The 22,851-nt window shown below is 39.1% G+C and overlaps 1 protein-coding gene across 2 annotated transcripts in view; it reads right to left on the minus strand.

Annotated features, from left to right (window-relative positions):
* The window catches only part of PITPNC1 (phosphatidylinositol transfer protein cytoplasmic 1), a 78,075-nt gene that overhangs the window by 32,665 nt on the left and 22,559 nt on the right, over nt 1-22,851 (minus strand). For both annotated transcript variants that reach the window (XM_039715924.1, XM_039715925.1), the window contains exons 2-4: nt 9,569-9,717; nt 5,826-5,914; nt 5,379-5,386 (exon numbers count right to left, since the gene is read on the minus strand). In XM_039715924.1, the coding sequence (XP_039571858.1) occupies nt 5,379-5,386; nt 5,826-5,914; nt 9,569-9,717 (246 nt within the window). The remainder of the gene's footprint in view (nt 1-5,378; nt 5,387-5,825; nt 5,915-9,568; nt 9,718-22,851) is intronic.

A 22,851-nucleotide genomic window follows, 5' to 3' on the forward strand; every position in this document is an offset into this window, starting at 1 on the left:
CAAGAGCATTTCTTTAATGAAGATCAAGAACCTGGGAAAGAGAAATGGAGTCCCAACTTTGTTGTGAGCTACAAAGGGGATGTGGGACTGTGGGGTGATGGAAGGTGGAATATTCAGTGTTTTTTGGAAAATGGACAATGGGGAGTTATTGACTCCCCTCGGATTGCTGCAGACAGAGCTGCTGTGTGGTCAGGTCACCCAGGCACAAACCAGCATCAATCAGGGTGACAAGGCTGGAAGAGAATAGACGGAAGGGGCTGGGCAGGGTGATGGCATTTGGAAGATGTGACTCAGTGAGAGGGAGGAGAATTTGGAAAGCAAGATAAACACAGGAAGGTGGCAAACAGCAAACAAAAGTACTGCGGAGTGGAAAGGAAAAGAACAATGCAAAAACAGAGCATGAAAATAAACAAGGGAGCAAAACTCTCATAAACAAGGCGAGGAAGAAAACCACTGTTTGTATTGTGTACAATAACCTGAGATGGAACGATGAGTAACAAGTTGCCTCCAACCGCTATAAAACTCTTATCTCTGGCTTTGCCTTCCCTTAGGATCTCTTTCTTTGATACATGGGAACAGTAACCTGCTTATTGAAGAAGAAATGAAGTGAAAAGCAGCGTGCACAAGTGGAAATGACAGTCCCATCCATCAGAGAGGGGGCTGGATTGCTTTGGAATAAGGCAGTGCTGGAAAAAGAGGAATTCTCCCAAGCAGTTTGAGTTACTTGTTTCAATGGGATTAAGCTATTAAATGAGAATACAGGTTTGCAGCTCTCTAAAAAATGAATTATTTTTTTCTTATAAATACTACAGAGGTCCTTCCTTTTGCTGAAGCCTCTACTAAGGGAAATAAATCTGTGTTTTCCCAGGACAATGGCATCAGTGAGCCTGTTTTCTGAGCTGGGGAGGTAAGATGGGAGGATGCTGGTAGTAACTTTGCATTAGGCTCTAATCCTGCAGTATGGATTCTTTGTACTGCATTTTTGATGCAGACTCTTCAAATCCTCAAGTTGCAAGCCCTGAAGAGTGAGGGGTTAGATCCAAATTTCAAGGGCTGGAAATCAGATAAGGAGAACACAGGAAAAAACTCTACAGCAATGTTTATCTGAAACAACTGTTTTCCTTCTCAAGTCATCTCATTATAAAAATAACAATACAAAAACATTCCTTCCAGATAATTTACTTCATGGATAAACCAGCAGCTAAGTGAAGCACAAAACATGCCTGTTCTCAAAAGTAATCAGAAACCAGCAGGTCAGTAATGGACTATTTAGCAACTCTCACTCTGGGGCCTTGACACAAGCAGATGACATAATTTTATTTTCCTCAGTCATTTGCTGTAGAAGAATAAATGTCATTGTGATAAATCACCAAAGGAATCGTTGTCTCCTGCTTTCTGTTCCATAACTGATTTTCATAAATATTCTGGGTTTATATTCTATTCAAGAGGATGTTTGGGACATGTTGAAGGAATGCTCCTCCTCCTTGAACAGAGCAAACAATGCCATTTAATGTTTGTTTTGTCTATATAATTGTGAAACTAACAATTGTCCATAAATTATGCACAAAAAATTATCCAGCTGTTTTTAAACTTCAGTCCCAGAATTGAAATATTGCTAAAACCACCAAAGCCATTCAGGTCAGGCAAATCTGTTTGAAGTGATCCTTGGTAAACACTTGAACTGCACCTTCAAACCCAGAAGAGTTTGCTTAAATTTTCTTTGTATTTTTCCTAACCACTTTCTACTCCAGCCTGAGAGCTAAGCTTTGGCTCATTTTCAGTGTACTTTGATCACATGAAGATTTTGTACTATGGCTTAGTCACCAAACATGATCTGATTATTTGTTTGCTTGAGGCTCCTCTCTTTCTTTGTCCAGAATCTCCACTGTCACTTGAGCAGGTTGAATGGATATTTGCTCTGTGCTGTTTATTTTCTAACAGTATCCCAATGCAGGTAAAGAAACTTAGTTCTATGCAAATCTTCTTCGTTTGCTTTGCAGTAGACACACGTTTGCTTTCTAGTTAATTATTTCTAATCTTGCTGGGCAACCTCAGAAATAAAAATAACAAAGCCTCCTGAAAGTTCAGTTGTTCTTGCCACTGTGAATAGCATAGATATTTTCCACTAAAGATACACATTTGCCGTGATAAGCTGGCACACAAGGGGTTATTGAGAGCTGCAAGGCATCTTGTCTCCATCCCCCAAGAGAAAAAGGCCCCAGCCCCTGACTAGCAAAGGAATTCTTCCCAAAGCCAGCAGCTAACAGCACCCATTCCCCAGGAGCAGGTGCAGCTGGGCAGGAGGCACCTGACCACACCAAGTCCTGGAATTGCATTTGGAGTGGAATCCTTTGGAGTTACTCCCATAGGGCTGCATTTCTGCTGCATCCTAAATCACAGGTTTATTATCTTAACATCAACCTAATCACAATATAAATGGATTTGTAGATAAACCCCAAACATGTATTTTAGCAAAATATCTTGTCAGGCTTCTAATGACAAAATCAAAACCAAAGCAGCTCCAGTGTCTATCTTGAAGACACTTTCTCACGTACAGGTCTGAAGTAACACCCCAACCACTAAAACTTTGAACTTTACAGGAATATCTTATTCTCTAAATAGCACCCCCAAATCTGGATGACTTCCTTTGGCTTCAGCTCTTACAGGATTTTTTGACTTCCTCCTCCCTCTCCTTGTCAGCAGGAAGCTTTCAAGGATTAGCTCCAGCTCTGATGGGACAGTCCCCATGTGTCACCTTCCTGAGAGGAAGTCTTTTGTATGGCATTTTTAACCAGGTGCATTTGCAAATGCTCTCCTGATGTGACCCTACAGCACAAATTGCACCCCACAAAAGCATCCCTTGTGCAATAGTTCTGTTAAACTCATTATCTCAAGTGTGGTTTTCCATGTTGTTAACATGGTTGTCAGTACCCAGTAGCAGATGTGGTGTTTGTTGTCAAATTTAGGGGGTTGCTGTGTAACAAATACCATTGCTTAAAGCAGATGCCATCATAACTGGATCCAGACTACAGAGGACTAATATCATGACCATATAATTTCCATTCCTGTTTTCATGCATCCAATTGCTCTTGGCTTTTTATACAACCATGACACAGAACAATATTCTGAAAGTTATTTTTCAATGCCTGATGAGCATTTTTTTTTCTTAGGTGTCCTAATTTCAGATCTTTAAGAAGGTTTTATTAATGAATTCCATAATATTCACAGGAGAATCAGATTGATGAAATTATTCCATACTGCATTTCTAAATGCCAGAGTATGGGTTTGAATGCTATTTCTCAACAGCTTACATATCTTAGAACTGAAAAACCTTAAGACTGTCAGTAAGGTTCAGTCTGCTGTTCACATCCTCTTCCAAATCACTAACACACACTGAAATAACATGCTGAGCCTTTAAGGTCCTTCTCTTTATTTAGAGTGGAATTTACAAGGTTAATAAGGTGTGAACATACCACAGAGCAGTACGTACTTGACTCGATAAGATTATGCTTTATTTATCCAATTATTGGCCTGCCTTTAGAATGAGTTTTCCTTGCAATGAGGCTCAATTTGACTCTCACCATTTCTCACAGACCCTTCAGAAATAATTTATGATCTTTAAGAAAAGGGTTTTCAAGCTATCTTACATATTTTGGGCAATGTCTGTGGGCTTATTCTTTCTTTCAGAATTCTCTAATGAATACAGAAGATCATATTTAGAGAAATATTGCAGACAAGGATAGCAATTATTCCCAGTGGTATGTTTAACATTTTTGTTCTAGATTCAACAGTTGGAGGCAAAGGCACTGTCTCTGTTTTCCATGAAGATAAATTCATAGCCTATCAGCTCCATTAATACATATTTTAGATTTTTTCTGAAGTACAGTTTCCCTTATCTCCTCCCAGTACTTCTAGTTCTGTTTCCTTGCACCATGGTAATTAGTCCCCAGCTCCCCTAGGCAGTTACAGTGTCACTTAGTGATTGTTTTGCCTACCTTCTACATTTCTGGACTGATTTAATTTTTCTTTATATGTCTCTTCAATGCTGCAATCACTTCTGCTGATGCTCTTGAACATTTCTGTAGCTGTACCTTCCTCCAACCTGCACCAGGTGTTGTTTCACCAGACCAGACAGAGATCACCTCCTGATTCAGGTTCTCTGAGTACAGCACTGCTGTTTGGCTTTAATAATGTATTGCATTTCAAATTTAGACACATATTCTGTCTGCCACCACCCTTTGCATCATCCCCACTTGACTCTCTCAGTTAAAGAACAAAAAAATCACATTAAAAGATTCAAATTTACTTTCAGTTAAAGAAAAAATTTACCATGGAGAGATATCAGTGCAACACAGCAAATGTCAACTTCTCAGCCTAAAACTAAATGTGCTATCAAAGGTAAGCCTTAATTAATGTGAACTCTGACAGACCCTACCAAAAGTCTTTTCTGACAAAACCAGCTGAAAATCTGTCCCTCATCACTGCTGTCCATTCTGGGACATTTGGGTTTCCTCTGACAATCAAATGAATATTCTACGTACCTGTGGCACATATTGGAAAGCACAGTTTGTTGCTTTGGGTTTTCAAAGCTGGCTATCACAGCTGCAGCTCTTGGTCTCTAGCTTTCAGATCTGAGCCTTTAAATTCCCTTTTTTTTTCTTCTTATCACACTAATTTTTTTTCTCTTTGTGCTTTATGAGCTTTTAAAAAATCTGCACAAACATTTTGAGCACTGCAGAATTAAGAGAAACATCTGCATTATGTTTTACCTGCAGTCAGAAGTTCAAGCTAAATCAAAGGAGGAGTTTCTGAAAGGTCCCTTCACGTGGAAGCTCCTCACCTTCCAAAGGCTGCTGGAAACTTATTGCCATTATCAAGGCCAGCATATTTAAACAATTCTTTCTCATGATTTATGTGCTATATTTTGCCTTAGTTCTGTGAGAGGGAATAGCTGATTTTTCTGGGCACTGTGCCCAGATTATCTTTAATTTTGTCTACAGATTGTACAGTTTCCCAGATACTATACCAGAGATGAGCATTTTATAAGTTAATAAACCAATAAATAAAATCTGTTCTCATGTCTCCATGTAACAATTGGAACCTTAAAATCTTCACCCTTTTTAATAGAAGGTTTTCTTTCTTACAGTCAGTAAGTACAAACATATCAAATTATTTTGAAGTGATAAACAAAAATAATTTATAGGATCCCCTTAGAAATACTTCAGATTTCCCTTTAAAGTGCTTAAATAACTAAAGTAAGGTTTCATAACTGAATGCATTATAAATAAGTTATATTAAGAAGGGATCAGATTGAATTCCACTACAATATTTTACATAAATTTTCTATTTTTGGAATAAAAAGAGGAAGAAAAACTTACTGTGTATTCTGATTTCCAATTGTCCATTTGTAAAAAAGAAAGAAGAGGGAAAAGAAAAAAAAGAGAAACATGAAATAAAACAGTGATGCAAGATCCTTACAGTAAACACACATTAATAATAAAAATGATTGTGTCAGATAGTCTGCAGATTTATATTTGACTAAAGTCTAAGGGACAATAAAGGACACAAGTCAGACAAATCCAAGCACACAATGTTTTCTTTGCAAGCAAGAAATTGCAGAGATACAGCACCAGTTTTTACTTATCCTTACTTTATAATCTTCATTTCCTGATACCAGTAAACAAAAGATGAAAAATATATTCACTTCAACAGGAGTTGTTAAAGAGAATTGGTGCTTGTAATTCAATATATAACTTGGAACTTCTGAAGATAAACTAAATATCCCCAAACCACAAAGCAGCAATCATTTCTGACACATTCCTTACCTGTGATTGTGTAAGGATAATAATTCCAGGCCTTCTCTGTAACGTAAAATATTTTGGGAACAACTGCTCTAGCCCAGCTAGGCAGTTTGCTGAAAGTAAAAAGAAAATATAAAATCAGAATATCTTATGACTTATGACTTATATTGTTAGAATATATTATGACTTAGAATATACTATGATGTATTGTAGAAATAAAGATATTCCAAACGTGCCCGTCTTTTGTGAGGTGTTTGAGGGAGGCAGCAACACCCAGCCTTCCCAGGGGCATTTTCATTCCTGCTCAGCTGAGCTCCCCTCTCAGAGGGAGCAGATCAGGGCCAGAGCTCCAACCTTCGAGGGGGCTGGCTGGGGATGCTCATTTTGGGAATTCCTGGCCTGGGACCTCCGGCCACACTCCACAGGTGAGGCCAAACAAGGTGTCCCGGTGGCACCGTGTGCTCAGCCACAGGGAGGCACTCTCTAACAAGAGGTCACGAGGAAATGTGGGATTTCAGGCCACTTCGATCCCCAATCCATTATTTCTTCTTACAGATTCTTTTTTCTTTTTTCGTGCTCTCTGGCAGCCCTGAAACCCCCGTGCTCAGCTCACCTGGCACGCAGCTGTTCCCACACTACCAACACCAATTCCTGAGTAGGAAGCTTTTATATTAAAATTAACAGATCACTCAAAACACCTCGTGAGGCTGGTAGGCAGCATTAGTCCCATTTTGCTGATGGGAAGAGTAAATAACAAAAGTGAAGAGAATTAATGGAACTGATGTTACAGCTCAGAGCTCATTCTGTCAAGAAAACTCACCAGTGCAGTGGTGCAAATGCAGCAGAATCAGAAATCAAAGACATAGATTCACCATTTGAAGGGTAATTTAATACTGTGGAAAGGTAGCAGCATTTTTTTACCCTAGCTCTTGGATCTCTCATTTCCAGCACTCTGGTCACAGAGGGTACCAAAAACTGATGAACAAACAAATATCCCAAAAGGCAAGTTCACTCTAATTCATCTTTCAACCCTCTCTTAATGACTTCAGTTATAAGCACTGAGGCTGCCAGGAACAAAAGATGCAGAACTAGTTATTCCAAGGACAGCAGACCTTGGACACCACAAACATCCCTGTGCTTGGGGGACTCAGTTCAAATGGTGCTGGTCTGGCAAAGCACCGAGCAGAGCACCCAGGCCAAGACTGAATCTGAGCTGAACTGCAGGAGATGCTTCCAAACCTCAGTTTCCCAAGTGTAAATGTTTGAAATAGTTCTGTTTAGATAACTGCGTGCAGAAAGTAAATTAACTTTCCATATTAGCAAAATTCTGAAGAAAATACATTTGGGATCATTAAGGCTTATTTAACCATGATCTGGCTACATATAAATATTTTATTTGTCCAGAGGCAAAATGCAGACGTTAGTACATTATATACAGATTCAAAGCCAAGTGCATTGACTTTTGCTCTTTGATGACATTGCTCAAAACTGGATTATTTTCTTTACATAAACCTTTCTTGTGTACAGACTTTTAAGCAGTATTTTACATCCTGCATAATAGACTTCCCTGTAGCAGATCTTCTGTTTATTTTGTCATCCTCTGTCAGTGCTTTTATAAATGCTTCCCTTACCCATGCTAAACTTTGCTCTGATGCCTAAATCATAAATACCAGAGGATGCAGACTTTCAGCTTCTGAAAACATTGCTCCAGCAGGAGAGAAGAGGCAATAAACAATTCTAAATATAACTAAGGTTATACTGACACCAGAAAACATACATCTGCTCATTTTGCACTTTTTTTGGTTATTGTTGTTTTTAGCATATTTGCCTGTCTACCTATCTTCACCAGTACAGAACATCCTGAAAAAAATAACTTTATGAGCAAAACACAGATTATATTCAGAATTGCTAGCAACTCCCAGTCACAGACACACATGAATTCTTCCAAGGTCCACTCCAAGAAAAGATAATATCTCTATTTCAGCAGCACAGGTATGAGGATCACATTAGCTTTTTTATTTTCCTTATTTCCTTATTTCTCCTCCATCCAGATGAAGTTCAGTCTCAAATTTCTTTAAGAGATATCAGTTCAGATCAAAATAGAGCAAAGCAAAGTTTGTTAGGGCAGTGGACCCAGAAAGAAGAAAAGCTGAGGGAGAGAGCTGTGCTGGTGGAAGGCAGGCAGAGGAGAAGTTTCCAGCACATCCTGTATGGAAGCACATCTCCTTGAGTGAAATCCTCCAGAGACATCCTGGCCTCTCAGCAACATCCACAGCAGCCTGAAAACCTCCTGATCCTTTCCACAAAGCTTCAACAGAACTGCAACATTTGGTGGCATTGTGATACCACAGCCAGATTCAAATAGCAAATCTGGCAATGGAGAATTCAGGATTATCATTAAACTCAGTGAACCTGACTTCAAACATCCATCACAGCTTTAGGTAACTGTCCTGAGTTTCTGTAGGCACAAAGATTTGCTTTGTTCATATTTGCACCCATTTTTGGCTAAGAAATCCTGAGTTCCATTGCCTGCACTACCAGGAATCACGTGCTTCCCAAGTGTGGCTTGTACACGGTTTCTAGGTTCTTGTGGTCATTCTGAATTGCCCTGAAGTGGCAATTCTGAATATGATCTTCTGTGCTTAAAGCCTTATTTTTAACATGCAGGAAAGAAATACCCAGAAACACTTTTCAAAAATCCACAACTTGTGGGAGCTCCACAATGGGAACACATATATTGATTTTTCCCAAGTCCTGTATCTAGCCTGTGAGAGAACACTTACAATCACAATAGTATTAAATGTTGGCAAGATATATATTATTGAACTCTTCTGTGTCTGTGTGTGTGCAACATCACTGGTGATTCAATTTGGCCTGAATTAAGGTTAGATATGTCAGGTTTGCAGTGCAGGAGGAACTTGCAATGTAGAAGCAATAGCCTCAGTGTTTGTATGCTCACTTCAGAAATGCTGCAGAGCATAAGTTTAATACAATGAAACGGGCCCAGGGGAAAAGAAGAACTTCAGGAAAAGCAGAGGTATTCAATTAAATCAGCAGTAGTAAAAGTGGGAACAGATTGTGCAATATATCTCATATTGCACAAATATATATATCTGAACACCTCCAGCCTTTGAGTGTGGAGACGTTGAACCTCAGCAGTATCATTTCAGCACAGGAAGACAAAAACTTCACTCTAAGAAATCATGGAACTTCAGGGAGAAATCCCCAGATTTTCCACCATGTCTTTAAGCCTAATGATCCAGAAGGCTGATATTTACAATGGTCATTCATAATGTCAATTAACTTTGCTGAGGCAAAATACAGTCAACAAAAATGCTGGCTTTGTGACATGATTATGAGGTGAGAGAAACTTAAATCTTTTTAATGGTTCAGTTTAGCTTTTTTTGGAGGGTGGTTCTTTGCTGGTTTTGCTGTTTAGTTTTTTGGCTCCCCCTCCCCAACGATTTTGGAAAACAGAATGACAAACAATTAAGTGTAGAAGAAAACAAAAGTTCTGATTTTCAGTATATTCTGAACTCCAATATATATTCATATTTTTCCTTATATTCCTTATAATTCCTTCTTGTGGAGGAGAATTATATGCTCTAGAAGGAATAGCAGGTAATTCCTCTATTTCAAACCACTGATCTATCCCACCTCCCCATGGCTACCAGGAAACATCTTTTGAAACAGAAAGGCTGTTGCCTGCATTCCTTGCAAATTTTTCTTGCAGTCCATGCTGGGAGAAGCAGTTCTACTGCACTTGCCTGTTGAGATAGACTCGTTTTTCTGTTAGCTGACCATTGCCATGGTTGGGATCTTCATAGGGCTCGTTCTGCACCACTTCCACACCCTCCCCTCGGTCACTCTGCTCATGGCTGTGCTTGCTGATCATGTACAGCTGTCCAATTCTGTACTGCAAGGCAAAACCAAGAACAAAGTATATTAGTTTTATGTTACACGTGTATTTAAAAGCCAATCTTAGTCAATTATATACTACTATGTGTAAATAAAAGGTAGTGTGAAGGTGAAAACCAGTATTTTTGGGGTCCTCCTATTATCTTATGAAGTCCATGGTGTCACTTGTGGAAAAAATAACAAAACCTGTGTGCATACAAATGTAAAGAATTAGGCCACTCCTCTATTATTAGACTATGTATTTGCAAGTATATTAGTTAAGACTAAGTAAACAGTTAATCTAGTGCTTCCACATGCTGAAATGTAAAGGACTTTAACCAACAGGTGGGTTGGTCAAATTCTGTGGGACACAGGATTCTCCTGCCCTGCCAACACAATAAAGCCCTGCAATAAGATTTGGGGTAACTATGGCTGGTCCACAGAGACAGGAGCACCAGCTCTTAAGGAAAAAAAAACCCATATAGACTCCAAGTCCTTTGAGAAAAGCAGTTTGAATCATTTGGCAATATTATTAAAATGCATTTAAGCACTTTAATGATAATTTTTCTATAGACTCTCAAGTAACTTAGGAAGCCAAACACTGAGGATTGGCCCAACTTTGCTATCACCAAAAATAGATTGTTGCACTTGATTTTTTTCTCTCTATGTCTTGTATCTGCATCAGGGCTTTAGTCTCCAAAGAAATCTATCAAAAGTACATTGTTGAACTTTCATTAACAAAGGTTTTGGAGTAAAGTTGTACCTTCCCAATCATATTCTGGTCTGAAATTTTATTCTCAAGTCGTTTGCACCCTCTTGAACATACCAGGGTTCTTCCAATAAACTGTCTTTGGAGCTATCCAGTTTTCTTGATTGGACCCCTCTCTCCCTCAGAGCAATTTGTTTAGGCAGATACATGCTAATCACTTCAATCACATCAATCCCCCTTCAAATACACAGAACAACCTGTGAATTTAGAGAATGGCTGAGCTACCACACAAGCTGCCAAGTACCAGCTCAGCACAGGCAAACAAAAGGCTTGTGACAGTCTGTCCTCAGAAAACTTGATGAGATTCTTGTGGTTATTGCATATTATAACAGCAAACCTATCACATACTTTAAAAAGCCCAAATCAAAAGAGCAATTAGCTCAGAAAAAACCCCAAACCATCACAAATGTTATTAGCAACTGGCAACGAGACAGTCTTACTAAACAAATTTATAAGGAATAGGAGGATGCAGGGCACCCTATACTAGTTCGTCAATTTTGCATAATCCAAGTTTTTTCCCCTATAGCAACAGGCCCCAAGAAGGTAAGAAATTTGGAATTTGCATCTTGATTTAAGAGTCTTAACATTGTTTTACTTGCTAATCCTACCTTTGTCTCTACTGAATCCTTTTTCTCTATCTCATCATATTTGAACATTTTGTCCTTATCTCAAAGGCTCTGAAGAGCTGCAGACCACACACATAGCTTTTAACTACATCCATGACAAATTGTTTTCTCTTTTTCTCTAACAAAAATGAACGTATTGGTGCACAGTGAAGGCAAAGTTTGTAGTACATTTGATTTGACCAATTAGTACAGTTTGTAAAAGAATAAATTTCAGGCACACAAAGCTGTTCTTCAGGTCTGAAATCAAAGCAACACACTTAAAAGCTGAATACAAGTTGAGAAAAAATGCTTTGCCTTTAATTAGATATGTATCAATTAGACCACCTGGGAGCACAGACTTCCTGCCTGTAGAGTGATAAGGATGGCAGAAAAGAGGAAGGTGATAAGGTCCTTATCTTCTAATGGAAAGGAAGAGGTCAGTAATTTATATCCTGTGGAATATGAAAAGGTTAGATGAGGAGTAGAGAGAGGAATTACAGTTTGACATAAAGTCAATATTTCGATCATGATCTCTATTGGGATTTTTGTTATCCCATAAAGTTATGAATTTTAGTTGCCATGGACACCTCTGGAAAGTGTTTCATAATTGCACATATCAATTTCCTATGTCCATATAGTCCTTTGCAATTTTGCCCTCACTTTTAATGGTCAAATACAAACACCTCAGTTTCGGTTGGAAATGTTGGCTCAGAAATATCAGGATGAATGTACTTTCCCACTGACAACCAAATGTGGGGTGGTACTGATGCCCTCATTTGTCTCAGCAACATGAACCCCCACAACATCACGTTTGGTTTTTTTTGTTAACAGGTTGTTGTTCTTTCATGGACCCACCCCTCCATAAAATGCTTGCAAGATACCAAATCCCAAAGACTGTAAATGAATCTGAGCAGAAGTGTAAGGGGGCTAAGCCTTGTGCCCACTCTGCAGATGAGGGTCACTGCTGCCAAAGCAACTGCACAGTCAGTGCCTAAAGGAAGGTTTTCCTCTGCTGAGGCTCAAAATCAGCCATGTTCCAGTCATGCCCACGATCTCACAGAAGGTAGCCAGGCAGCCCAGCACGGTGCCTCCCGTTTGGAAGATGCTGAAGGGAACAGAAGGCACCACTGCTGGACAGCTCTCCTGCAGGAACCCCACAGCTCCTGGCCTTCTGCAGGCGATGACTTTCCAGAGCTGTGCATCTGACACCAGCCAGTAGAAATATCCACCTTCAAAGGCAGCTTGAATGGAGCCCTGAGCAGCCTGGTCCAGGGGGTGACATCCCTGCCCATGGCAGGGGATGGAATGAGAGGAGCTTTGAGGTCCCTTCCAACCCAGCCCATGCTGTGAGGACTGAAGTGGCCGGGCAGTCCTGCTGGAAAGGAGCTGCATTCATGTAGTACATTTGTACATGTACTTTAAAGGAGCTAACTTAGCACTTGGGTGTGCTATTCATTTGTTTCTACCTGCTGTATAAAATGTTAAAATCATTCTAGAGCAGAATGGAAAATGTTAACTTCCAAAATAATAGTACTTTACTAAATCAGAGAGTGCACAACTATTATTTCAGATAAAACAGCATTTTTTTCAAGTGTATGTTTCTATTTACATGAATAAAATCCAAGGCAAAGATATGCCTTTTAGAACTTGCTGGAATTTAAATGCCTGAATAAAAAGTCACAGCTTTTTCTTAGTTCCTATGGATGTTGTGGAGAAATAGCACTTAAGAATCATTTCACAACAGTAATTGATACACATTATTCCTGCAAGAGTAAACTGACATGCCACTACTATTTATTTTGCTCTATCACAGCCTGAATTTCTGTGTTCTTAGCTGTAAGATAATTTTCCAAGACCATCTACTGTTTCAATGAATTCAGTAAAATTTCACACAACGGCACCCGATACAAATTTGGATCTGGAGCAAAACTCTTTGTAAATTCTTCAGTTTAATACGGGAAAATTTATTCAATATCAGAGCAAGAACTTCAATAAACAAATGCACAGAATGTGGAAAAACAGCTCTGATGTTTCCTAAGCCCTAATGAGTGAGACTTTGTCTCGGTGGTGACTTGCCTGCTCCTTCAACAGGCAGATGGTGTTTGCTGTTGGGATTTAGTCACACAAGAAACAAGGTTCATGCTAGCAACAGCATAAGGATGGTCAATCTGATTTTGTTTAAAATTATAAGTGAGACCAGAAGCATTTTTATTCCTCAGATAGGAGGGAAAAAAAAATTTAGAAGGGGTCCACCCCACCCATCTTTCATTTGCAGAGCTCCCACCATCTCCAGCAGGAGCTGCACAAGAAATCTTTGTACAGCCATGTCTGAATTTTTTCAGCCTATTGCTCAGGTTTTGATTTAATGCAAGTCTCAGAGTACAAACTTTCAAACTTCAGGTGGAATATAAAAAAATAAAACTCTCTCAAAGGAGAAATTATGCCAAAATGATCTCATATCTGAAATTTTCATATGACTCCTTGAAGTTGTTATCTGAATGCTCACAGAAAATTAACAGTTTTATCATTGGCTTCATCTTACATAATTCTCATATTCAAAAGAATGGTTGAACACTTTCATCTACATTTACTTCTCTGTAACTAGTCTAAACCATCAGGGATGGTGCTGCCATTTCAATTTGTTCAATTTTTTGTTCTAAGCCAGTAGTGAGAGCCCTTCCTGCAGAGAGGAGCTGGAGTCCAGAAGACACCGAGTGTCTTTTCTGCCTGCTCAAGGCAATGACTGTTTGGTGAGCTGCATTTTGACAGTGGAAAGTATTTCTCACACATGTTCATGCTAAAACACGCCAGTGGTTTCTAGTCCTGTTCTCAGAAAATTGCAAAGGTAAAACAGAAAAAAAGAAAAAAAGCAGCAACAACTAAAATGAAACAGATTTGTCCTCATGCACAAAGGCAGCTCTGAAGGTTCCACCCTGCCTCCACTGATGGCAACAGTTGTTTTTTCATTGAGCTCAATTTAGTTAAGATTTATTTCTAGCAAGAAAATATAATGAATCAGCTTCATTATCAGTTATATCAGTCCAGCTACACTGAAACCAAGGGCGTTGATTATGGTAAAAGAGTAGCAATTTTATTAAAGAATTCTGATTTATAGAATGCTGTCTCATTCACAGAAAACAATCTTACAATTGATTGATACATTTCTGATGTATTTTTAAGTCTTAGTCTTTGCAAGATGCTGTGTGCTCCTTGTGGATGTGTTCCAGGACTCAGTTTTTGTTTTGTTTTTTTTTTTACTAAAAGTATTAATAGGAATATTATTTAACACTTTTCCACATTGTGAATTATTTAAAACAATTGCTGATTATTCCTCAAAGGATCACCATGACACAAACATCCCCAGGTAAGTTACTTGTCCAAACATGCACAGCCCATCACTCCCAGCAATCTCTTCCCAGCAGTTTTACAGAGATATTTTACCTCTGGAATAAATTGTTTGGAAATGTACTTGAGTAAATATCTTTGTTTAGGACGATACACTGAGGTTTCCTATTGTGTTTGTTTTGATGTTGAGGGCATTGTTTTCAGGTCCTGATCCAGACATAAGCCCTACACTGCTATGGATATGAAAAGCTTCCAGTTAGACACTGAACAGAGTGAAGAAAGTATTAACCTTATTTCATGTTTGATTAATTTAAACAGAAATTAATACATCAACCTTAAAAAATATGTCTGCGGTAGAGCAGGGAATTTAGCCTCCATGATTCCAGCTCAGTGCTGTTACCACAAGACACACCTGTAATTTCTTTTTAATTCTTAATGATAATTACTTAAAGAGAATTGGTTTCTCTAATCTCCCTCACTAACCATAAATCCTTCATGTTGGTATTATTAGACATCATTTCATCTGCAGTGGGTGAATCCTGATGCATCCTCATTCCCTCACGTGTGAGGAATTACAGCCCTGGCTTGTGGAGCACTGAGGTTGTGCCCTCTGATCCCCAAACTCCTGTAGGTGATGATTCATGGCTATTAACAATAATTTTAGGAACTCTTCTCCATGACACAAGTTTCAGCTTCTGACAAAGTAATTTGTTTGCCTTGTTATTAGCATTCCTACATTGGTTTTAACAAGAATAGAGGAATGTGCAGTGTGCTGGTATGTGATTTTTCATGTATGGGTGGGTTTGTGTTGGCTCCTCCTGGGTTGCTTTTGGAATTAGGAATTTGGTTTGGTTTGGTTTCAGTTGGGGCACAGAGCCACCACTTTGCAAGCAGTGGAGGTGGGTATCTCTTGATAACCACAGCTCAAGGTTTTACTGCAGGACATTGCCATGGAGAGCAATCAGTCAGACTTGTTACCACTGCAGGGTAAGAAAACTTACCACTGAAATAATCCCTTTTTTCTAGAGAGGCAGAAAAGAAAGCAGGAAGAAAATAAATTCAATGTAAATTTGAACTTGGAAGTCTCTCTTATGTAGCACAATTTACCAGTGTGAAAGTAGTGGTTTATATTTCCAAAACAGTGATTTTCCTGGTAAAATAATGACATTGTGGGCTGCGGTCCTGTGAAAAGAGGACTGCTGGGTTTGGCTGCTTGGGAAATTCTGCAAGGAAAGCATGAACAGTAAACAGAGAAGGCAGAAGGGGGTGGTTCTTACAGCCCAGTGCAGTGCTGTGCAGAGATTCCCAGCCTGCTGACCTGACCCTAAATCTCCTTTAGCCTGGCCAAACAGCAGTGTGGAGTCTGCACTAATGGACTGTTTGACTTCTTGTTTCTAAGCTAAGATGTTTGGAGCAAACCAGGCACGTTTGCACTGCATTCTCTTTGTCATGTAGAAACATCTGAAGTTCAAAGAAGTTTTTAGGAATTGGTATTTTAAATGGCTGTCCCCAAGGCACAAATATGAGAAAGTAGCTCCAGGAGCAAAGGTAGACTTAAAAATGTTTGTCCTCAAAAGGAAATCTGTTTTTATCTATACAAAAGATCAATCAAGGAATAACACCAAACATCTAGGTCCTAAAGTCTAAATCTTAGCATAATTCACTGTAGTGATTTGAGGGCCCAGCAAATCATGCAAATTATTTGATTGTATAAATGTCACTCCCTGCAGTAATATATAAAGAATCTGACCAGTCAGAGTTTAGAGTTGAGCCTGAAATTTTTCTTTCAACTAATTCCTTCATGCATCTGTGAATCACAAAGCACTACACATCTGCTGACTTGCATCAGCAGTATTCTTTACTGTTGCCCAAATTCATGGGAACATGCTTTTGTAGTCTCACAAACTAACAGTTGCAGTAGGAACAGTTGACTTTTGCATGCTGTGAAGTGCCATTCTTACTGCTTTTATGTTTGCTTTGCCTTTTCAAGGAAGAAATTACATCCTTAAGATACTTTATCTGCCTAAATTCCCGTGAATGACAGTTCAACAATGACACACTGGATGTTGAAAGTCAGTATCTCCCTCTGGTATTTTCAGCTGAAGCAGCATTGCCCACTCCAAGTTTACAATACCCTGGCACATAGTGGCTTACAGCTAAACAAGTGCTACTGAAACCAACAGGAGCAGGACTAGATCTCTGCTTAATAGGTGTACAATGAAAATGAAAATAAATGAAAATTAAGTTGCAAATGTTCAGCTTTCATGCAAATGGTTTGCCAAATATAGCTCATGTCCTGTTCAAATTGTAGTCATTTTATGCTGCTACACCAGCTGTGCTATTGAGAAAAGCCAGCTGTTTATCTGGAGTGTACAAGCTCATACAATTTTTAAGAATCAGTTTTTATTAACAATATTTTACAGTGAGTCAGCTGGTTACATTTTTCAAGCATGTACACTATGTGCTTTGTACATAAATACTGATGATATTCTATTATGTAGATTTAGCCATGTATTTCCTGCAAGGAATGCAGATACATTTCCGGAGGCTGTCTCAAAAGTCCTCTGTGCACATAAAGAACAGCTAAAAGGGACTCTGTGTGTCTTGAGCAGTCTGTCAGTGCTGCACCCTGACCACTCTCCACATCTTCTCAGCCCTGTGTTCGAGTACCTGCTCTGATTGTCTGCAAACATGCCCTGCCTTGATTCCAGCTTCCTGCTTTTCATGCACAGTTCACTCTGCTTTACAGTGCACAATCAGTTTGATAACTATCAAACATTACTGAATCTTCTAAGGCAGAAGCATATTTTATTTGTTTGCAACAATTCATTCATGAGGTCGTTGTTAATTTAAATCCTGAAGCTCAAGGAGTTGTTCAGTAAATCTCTTAAAATTTTAACTTAGAATGCAGTAAAATGAAGTAAAACTGCAACATAATTTTTGTAGAGGTTACAAAAGGTTTTTCAATGACATAAACTCTTTTCCTGATATTCCAGGAAAACACTATTTCCATTTCAGATATTCCAAGAACAGGCAGAGTGGAAAAGTGTGGGCACTCTTCTTGATCCCTGTCACCAATCTCTTCCCAGCAGCAGGCACGAGCCCTGCACATGGGGTGGCACAGGACTCCATTTCACTCACAGTGAAATGGAACATTCTCCATGGCTCAGTGATGGTGATGGAGAAGCTTGCTCTATTGAACCTGACAGCAAAAGCTGTTACCTGTTTTATCCATTAAAACAAAGAGGATTTGTGGAGGGGAAGAGAAGAAACTGATTCATATGCCTTGCATATTAAACACATTTGAGCTGGCCAGAGCTGGGATGTGCTGTGGCCAGCCAGCCACAGAGGGTGTCAAAGGGCTGGGCTGCAAAGCTGGATTTGAACAGGGAGGTTGACTTCTGTGAAGTGCAGGATTTAAAAAATTTAGTTATTTTAATTCAGTTCAGTTTAAGCTGGGAGTATTTAGAGTTTCATACGTCCTTTGACCCTTTCAAAATTCAATGAAGTGCAGAAATAGACTTGAGAGTTAGGTTTATCTTTAACTATAAATGGACCAAACACGTGTGCATCTATTCATGCTTTTAGAAATGATTTTCTCTTTTTGCATGGCTAATGGTATTTGCTTAATGTTTAAGTAGAACTTCTTTCCCCTCAGGCTCCTTTTCTCTAATTACTCTTCTTCAGTAATTACTCATTTTTATGACTTACTTGAAAAATCTCACGCCAACACCATCAACTTTCAAGTGCAGAGAATTCAACGCTTTCAGAATAAAATTTGAGTAAACTTTGAGTTTAGAAGCACCAAAGAGACTACAAAGGATTCCATAAACTTTGTCAGAATCACAGCAGGGAATAATTCTGCAATTACATTTTTTGGCAAGAAAGTTCCTTACAATGCATTTTAGGCAATATAATTCTGCTTATAAATATGGAAAAATGAGAACTTTCTTAGTACGCACAATCTACAATGAATAAAACAGCACCAGAATTTAGTACTTAGTAGTAACAAGCTGAACAAGACAAATTCCAATCTGCCTTCTGATATTTTATTCAGAAGAAAATGAAATTTTGTTTGCCTCTTACAGTGAAATAAAAATATATTCACAGTCCAGAATATTTCATTTTATTATCAGAAATACTTCATCCTACTTTCTGATCTTCTAAAATAAAATTTATTCCAATTTAGTTTATAAAATGCACTTGTTTTTTTGCTGCACCCTATAGATAAAAATAATATAAAGAATCCAGTGACTGCAAATAGTTGAGGTCACTCCTGCATCTCTGCATCTCACACAGGGATCAGGATGATGAAAATATTAAGGTTATCTGAAGTCATCTGATGGAAGGAAGCACATGAGAGCAATTGCATAAGAAGGAAATTAAGACATACTTTCCTCCCCAGATTTTTGAGATACACTGAAGTCTCAAAACTAATACTGAAAGAAGATATAAATTTTCCATTTTAGTTAATTAGAACAAACATTTGCAATTTAAGTACCTGCTCGATATATCTGTGACGAAATGCCCCCATGCTGAAATGAATCACTACCGTAGGAACTTATTACTTTTGTACCTATGCCTCTGCTACATGCATGAATCTGTAATAAATCTTGGGAGGACATTTAGGGGAGAAATTTGTTTGCCTGCTACTGACTTATGGAAAATCAAAACTGCAGCCAAATAAACTCTCGGGCAGGAACCTGGGTTTTGCTGTAGAACAAAACGCAGCTGAGACACCTGGGGGTGCACATGCTGGAGGTGTCAGGGTGCTCATGTGTTTGTCTAGAGTTAGAGCACAGAACCTTTTATTTCAAACTTCTCCACCTTGAAGGTGCAAGTTCTCTGATGATGTACAGCTGAGCAGAACTGCTGCCTTCCAGCACTACGCAGAACAGAAGCTCTTACGTAAGTATAAGCAAAATTTCCAGGAAGGACCACATTCCTGACTGAAAAGCTTCCAGAGCAGACATTCCTTCCATACCACATATAGACTAAAGGGAGGATGAAGGCAAAGAATTCCTGACAAGGGACTCTATAGGCTTAATTCAATTTTATCATAATCCAGGAATGTGAAGCTGTATGTTCTCCAGATGTTTCTGCCAGATGGGGCCACAGCATTAGGCATTCCACCAGTGCCTCTCTGGTTTTAGTGTTCTGTAAGGGAAGTCTAGAACATTACACAAACACAGCATCTCCTCTGGGACAGAACCTGAAAACAGCACAGAGGGAGGTGCAGGAAAACCCTGCAGATTTTAACCAACAGGGAAGAATGACGTGGGATCATCACACTTAGGAAGATTAGAGAGGGTGATCCTGTTTGAGTAAAATGGGATATAATTTCTCAAGCTTATACAACAAATATGTATTTCTATATTCCACAGAGCTACCTGCACTCTGATTATGCAGGGGCTGTAAGACACAACTGGCAATTTATCAGTGCAGATATCAGCACCTGAGAGAATCCAGTGGGACTAAGGGAGCCTTGATCATGCACCAGGGAACTAAAAAACTCTTCTAGGACAGGTATCCTTGCCTTACCCCTTTGGATACCAAAACCAGAAGCAATGATCAGCAGGAACAGCAGAGGAATGAGCAGGTCCTGGTTCTGTGCTGGACTGAAGTAGCTTGTACCTCACCAGTAACAGATAAAGCAGTTTCTCAGTACCTCTAAGTGGAAACCTCTTTCTTTCTGCCATGAGAATTTTGTTTTGTGATATGGCCTTTTGGAAACTCCCAAGTACAAAGAAGTTTCCAAAAGGCCACTTCAGCTGGAACAGATCCTGTGGAGTCCAGTGGAAAGCCTCTCCTGTTGACTGCAGAGCTTTGCACGTAAGTGAACAAACAGCCTTCCTGCACTCCCTGCTCCAGTTAACCACTTCCTCCTTAGTGAGAGCCAGCTGCGTCACTTGGAACCAGTCCTTTGGGTATAAGAGTTCATGGTGCACTGCAGCACCAGGGAATAGAGCTGAAAGCCATAACAACAAAATGTATAAATAGATAAGAATTCTGTATGGAAACCTGGTTTTCTTCCTTCAGTCTCTCAGAGCAGCACAGTGCTCTGAGACAGTCATGGGAGCACTGTTTACGTGAGTACTCCAGGCTGGAATCTGCTAAGACACATGTTTGAAATGGAAAACATGTAGCTCAAGGACTTCAAATGCACACACCCTGTAAAAAGATGGGTTTGGAAAAAGTCAGAGAATTAATGTAAAGCATTCTGCTGAAGCCTTCAATAACTGACAAAACCCTAAACAAAAACCACACACACACAAGCTGAACAAAAACCTCTCCTCACCAGAGTCTAAAAATACAGTTACAAAGAGATCATCACTTCCTTTCCTGCCACCCAGGGCCTTCTACTCCTCAACTGCTCCTGTCATTGGTTCAGACTCAGAGAGGAAGTGGTTGCTGCAGCAATGGCAACCCAATGAAAACTCTTTATCTCCTACGTTTTTGATTTTTTTATAGCATGCAGAAAGATCAGACAGCAAGAGCACAAACTTGTTGCATGGCAACACAGTTTGACCTTCTCTATTAGTTTTCATAAAAATAAAGAATTCAGACAAACTTAGAAAATTCTTTGACATATGTTGTGCCTGTAAATTATTCCTTGAGAAACACAAAAAGGTATAATTCTGGAAAAAGATGGAAAAAAATATTAAAACACTAATGAAACTCACTAAAAATGTCCATGCCCAAGCAGGTCTCACAGGCTGGTCAGTAATCTAATTTCAGTCTAACATACTTTTAAATGCACGTGGTTCAGTCAAACATGTATAGCAGTACATGTATAGTATTACTTAAAAGTAATGTCTGCATTACTTTTAACTTAAAACATTGCTTTTATAGCGCTTTAGATAATTTCTACTATTTTTACAGGCTTGTGTTGTGGAACATTCTTATGACAAAATTTTTTAGTCTGAACACTTTTTGAAGTCTCAGCTTTGTTAACCAGATCATGCCATGCTTTAATGGGAACACTCAGGGATTTCTCCAGCAGCTCAAAGGCTGGGTTGATGAATTTCCTCACTAACAAATCAAGTGCACTTGTGGACAGTTTGTCAGATTTGTTTTAAATCTCTCTCCCTTATTTGAAAACTTTTGGGGTGGGAAGAGAGGGAGAGGATGTCACACTGACTGATAGGTGTTACCAAAACAGTGAAACCTCTAACATGTGGTACTTCATGCTGGGCCTGGGAGCTTGACTAGGAAGATTTTAGCAAAGTAGTTCAGGGAACAGCTTTAGTGGGAGCTCATGGCAAACTGTTCCTGCAGGATCCACACTGTCACTTTCCAGACACTTGTTAATCTTTAGAATATTCCATTCCTCTGTGTCTCACATTCATTTACAGAATGAATACACATAAGGAATGTTAATGGTTAATTATCCAACCTGGAAACCTAAATTCTCTATTTCTCTCTCTTTTTTTTTTTTTTTTTTTTGGTGGTGGTTGTTTTGCCTTGTGCTCTGTATGGACTGCAGGATTCTCCTGAGAGGCAGATAACCATCTGGGCTCTCTGAATTCCTCACTGCCACGGCTGAACTGTCTCCAGCATCTCACATACACAAATTAAAGCTACACAGTGGAACAGCAGAGCAGGAATATTCCTCAGCATCTGATGCACCTACATCCCAATCCCAGATCAGTAAAGCCACCACAGACAACCTGCCTAAGCAGTGCTTCTTTAATATTTTCTTCTATCCAGGCCGCTGACAATTAGTTAAACCCAAATAAATTAATGCATCTAATGCGACTGTTTGATTCAAAGGATGGTAATGAGCAGTTTGCTGCCTCAACTGGTCACAGCTGAGAGGCAGCCACCAGTTTGGCTCTGTGGGAAGCTCACAGTGTCACTTCTTTTGGAGCCACGTGGTCATCTTGCTGTGAGCACAAATGCTGGCAAGTAGGGCAATGTGTGGGAAGAAGTCTGGCATTCCCAGTGGGATCCATCAATGCACACAAGGTTTATGTATATTTTCTACTATCTGTATATTCTTTAGACTCTGTATACTCAAGTTGACCATACTAAACCTGCCGTGCCCATTGTCTTGTGATTCTGAGTTAGCTCCACAGCCACCTGATATAATCTGGATCATCAATAACTCACACTAAATAAACAAATAACACACAGAAATGAAGTTACTTTAGAAAAGAAGAAGCACTCCAGATATACAATAAAATATAAATGATAATGTAGTGGTCTTCAGAATAATATTTAATGCCAAAAAGGGGGCGGAAATGAAAAAATCAAAAGAAACTTTTAATTCGAACTTGTTCTTTTTTAATTTAAATTGCAAAACAAATAATTACTATTGAAAAATATTTAAGGTGTTTAAAATGAGGCGTAAACACAGAAGATAAGTTAATGTTGCAAAAAAGCTGGTTTAGGACAAGGAAAGATGGAAGGTTGTATTCAGGGCTGTTGGATG

The sequence above is a fragment of the Passer montanus genome, unplaced genomic scaffold (genome assembly GCF_014805655.1).
Source record: "Passer montanus isolate IOZ18808 unplaced genomic scaffold, ASM1480565v1 scaffold35, whole genome shotgun sequence".
Classification (NCBI taxonomy): Eukaryota; Metazoa; Chordata; class Aves; order Passeriformes; family Passeridae; genus Passer; species Passer montanus.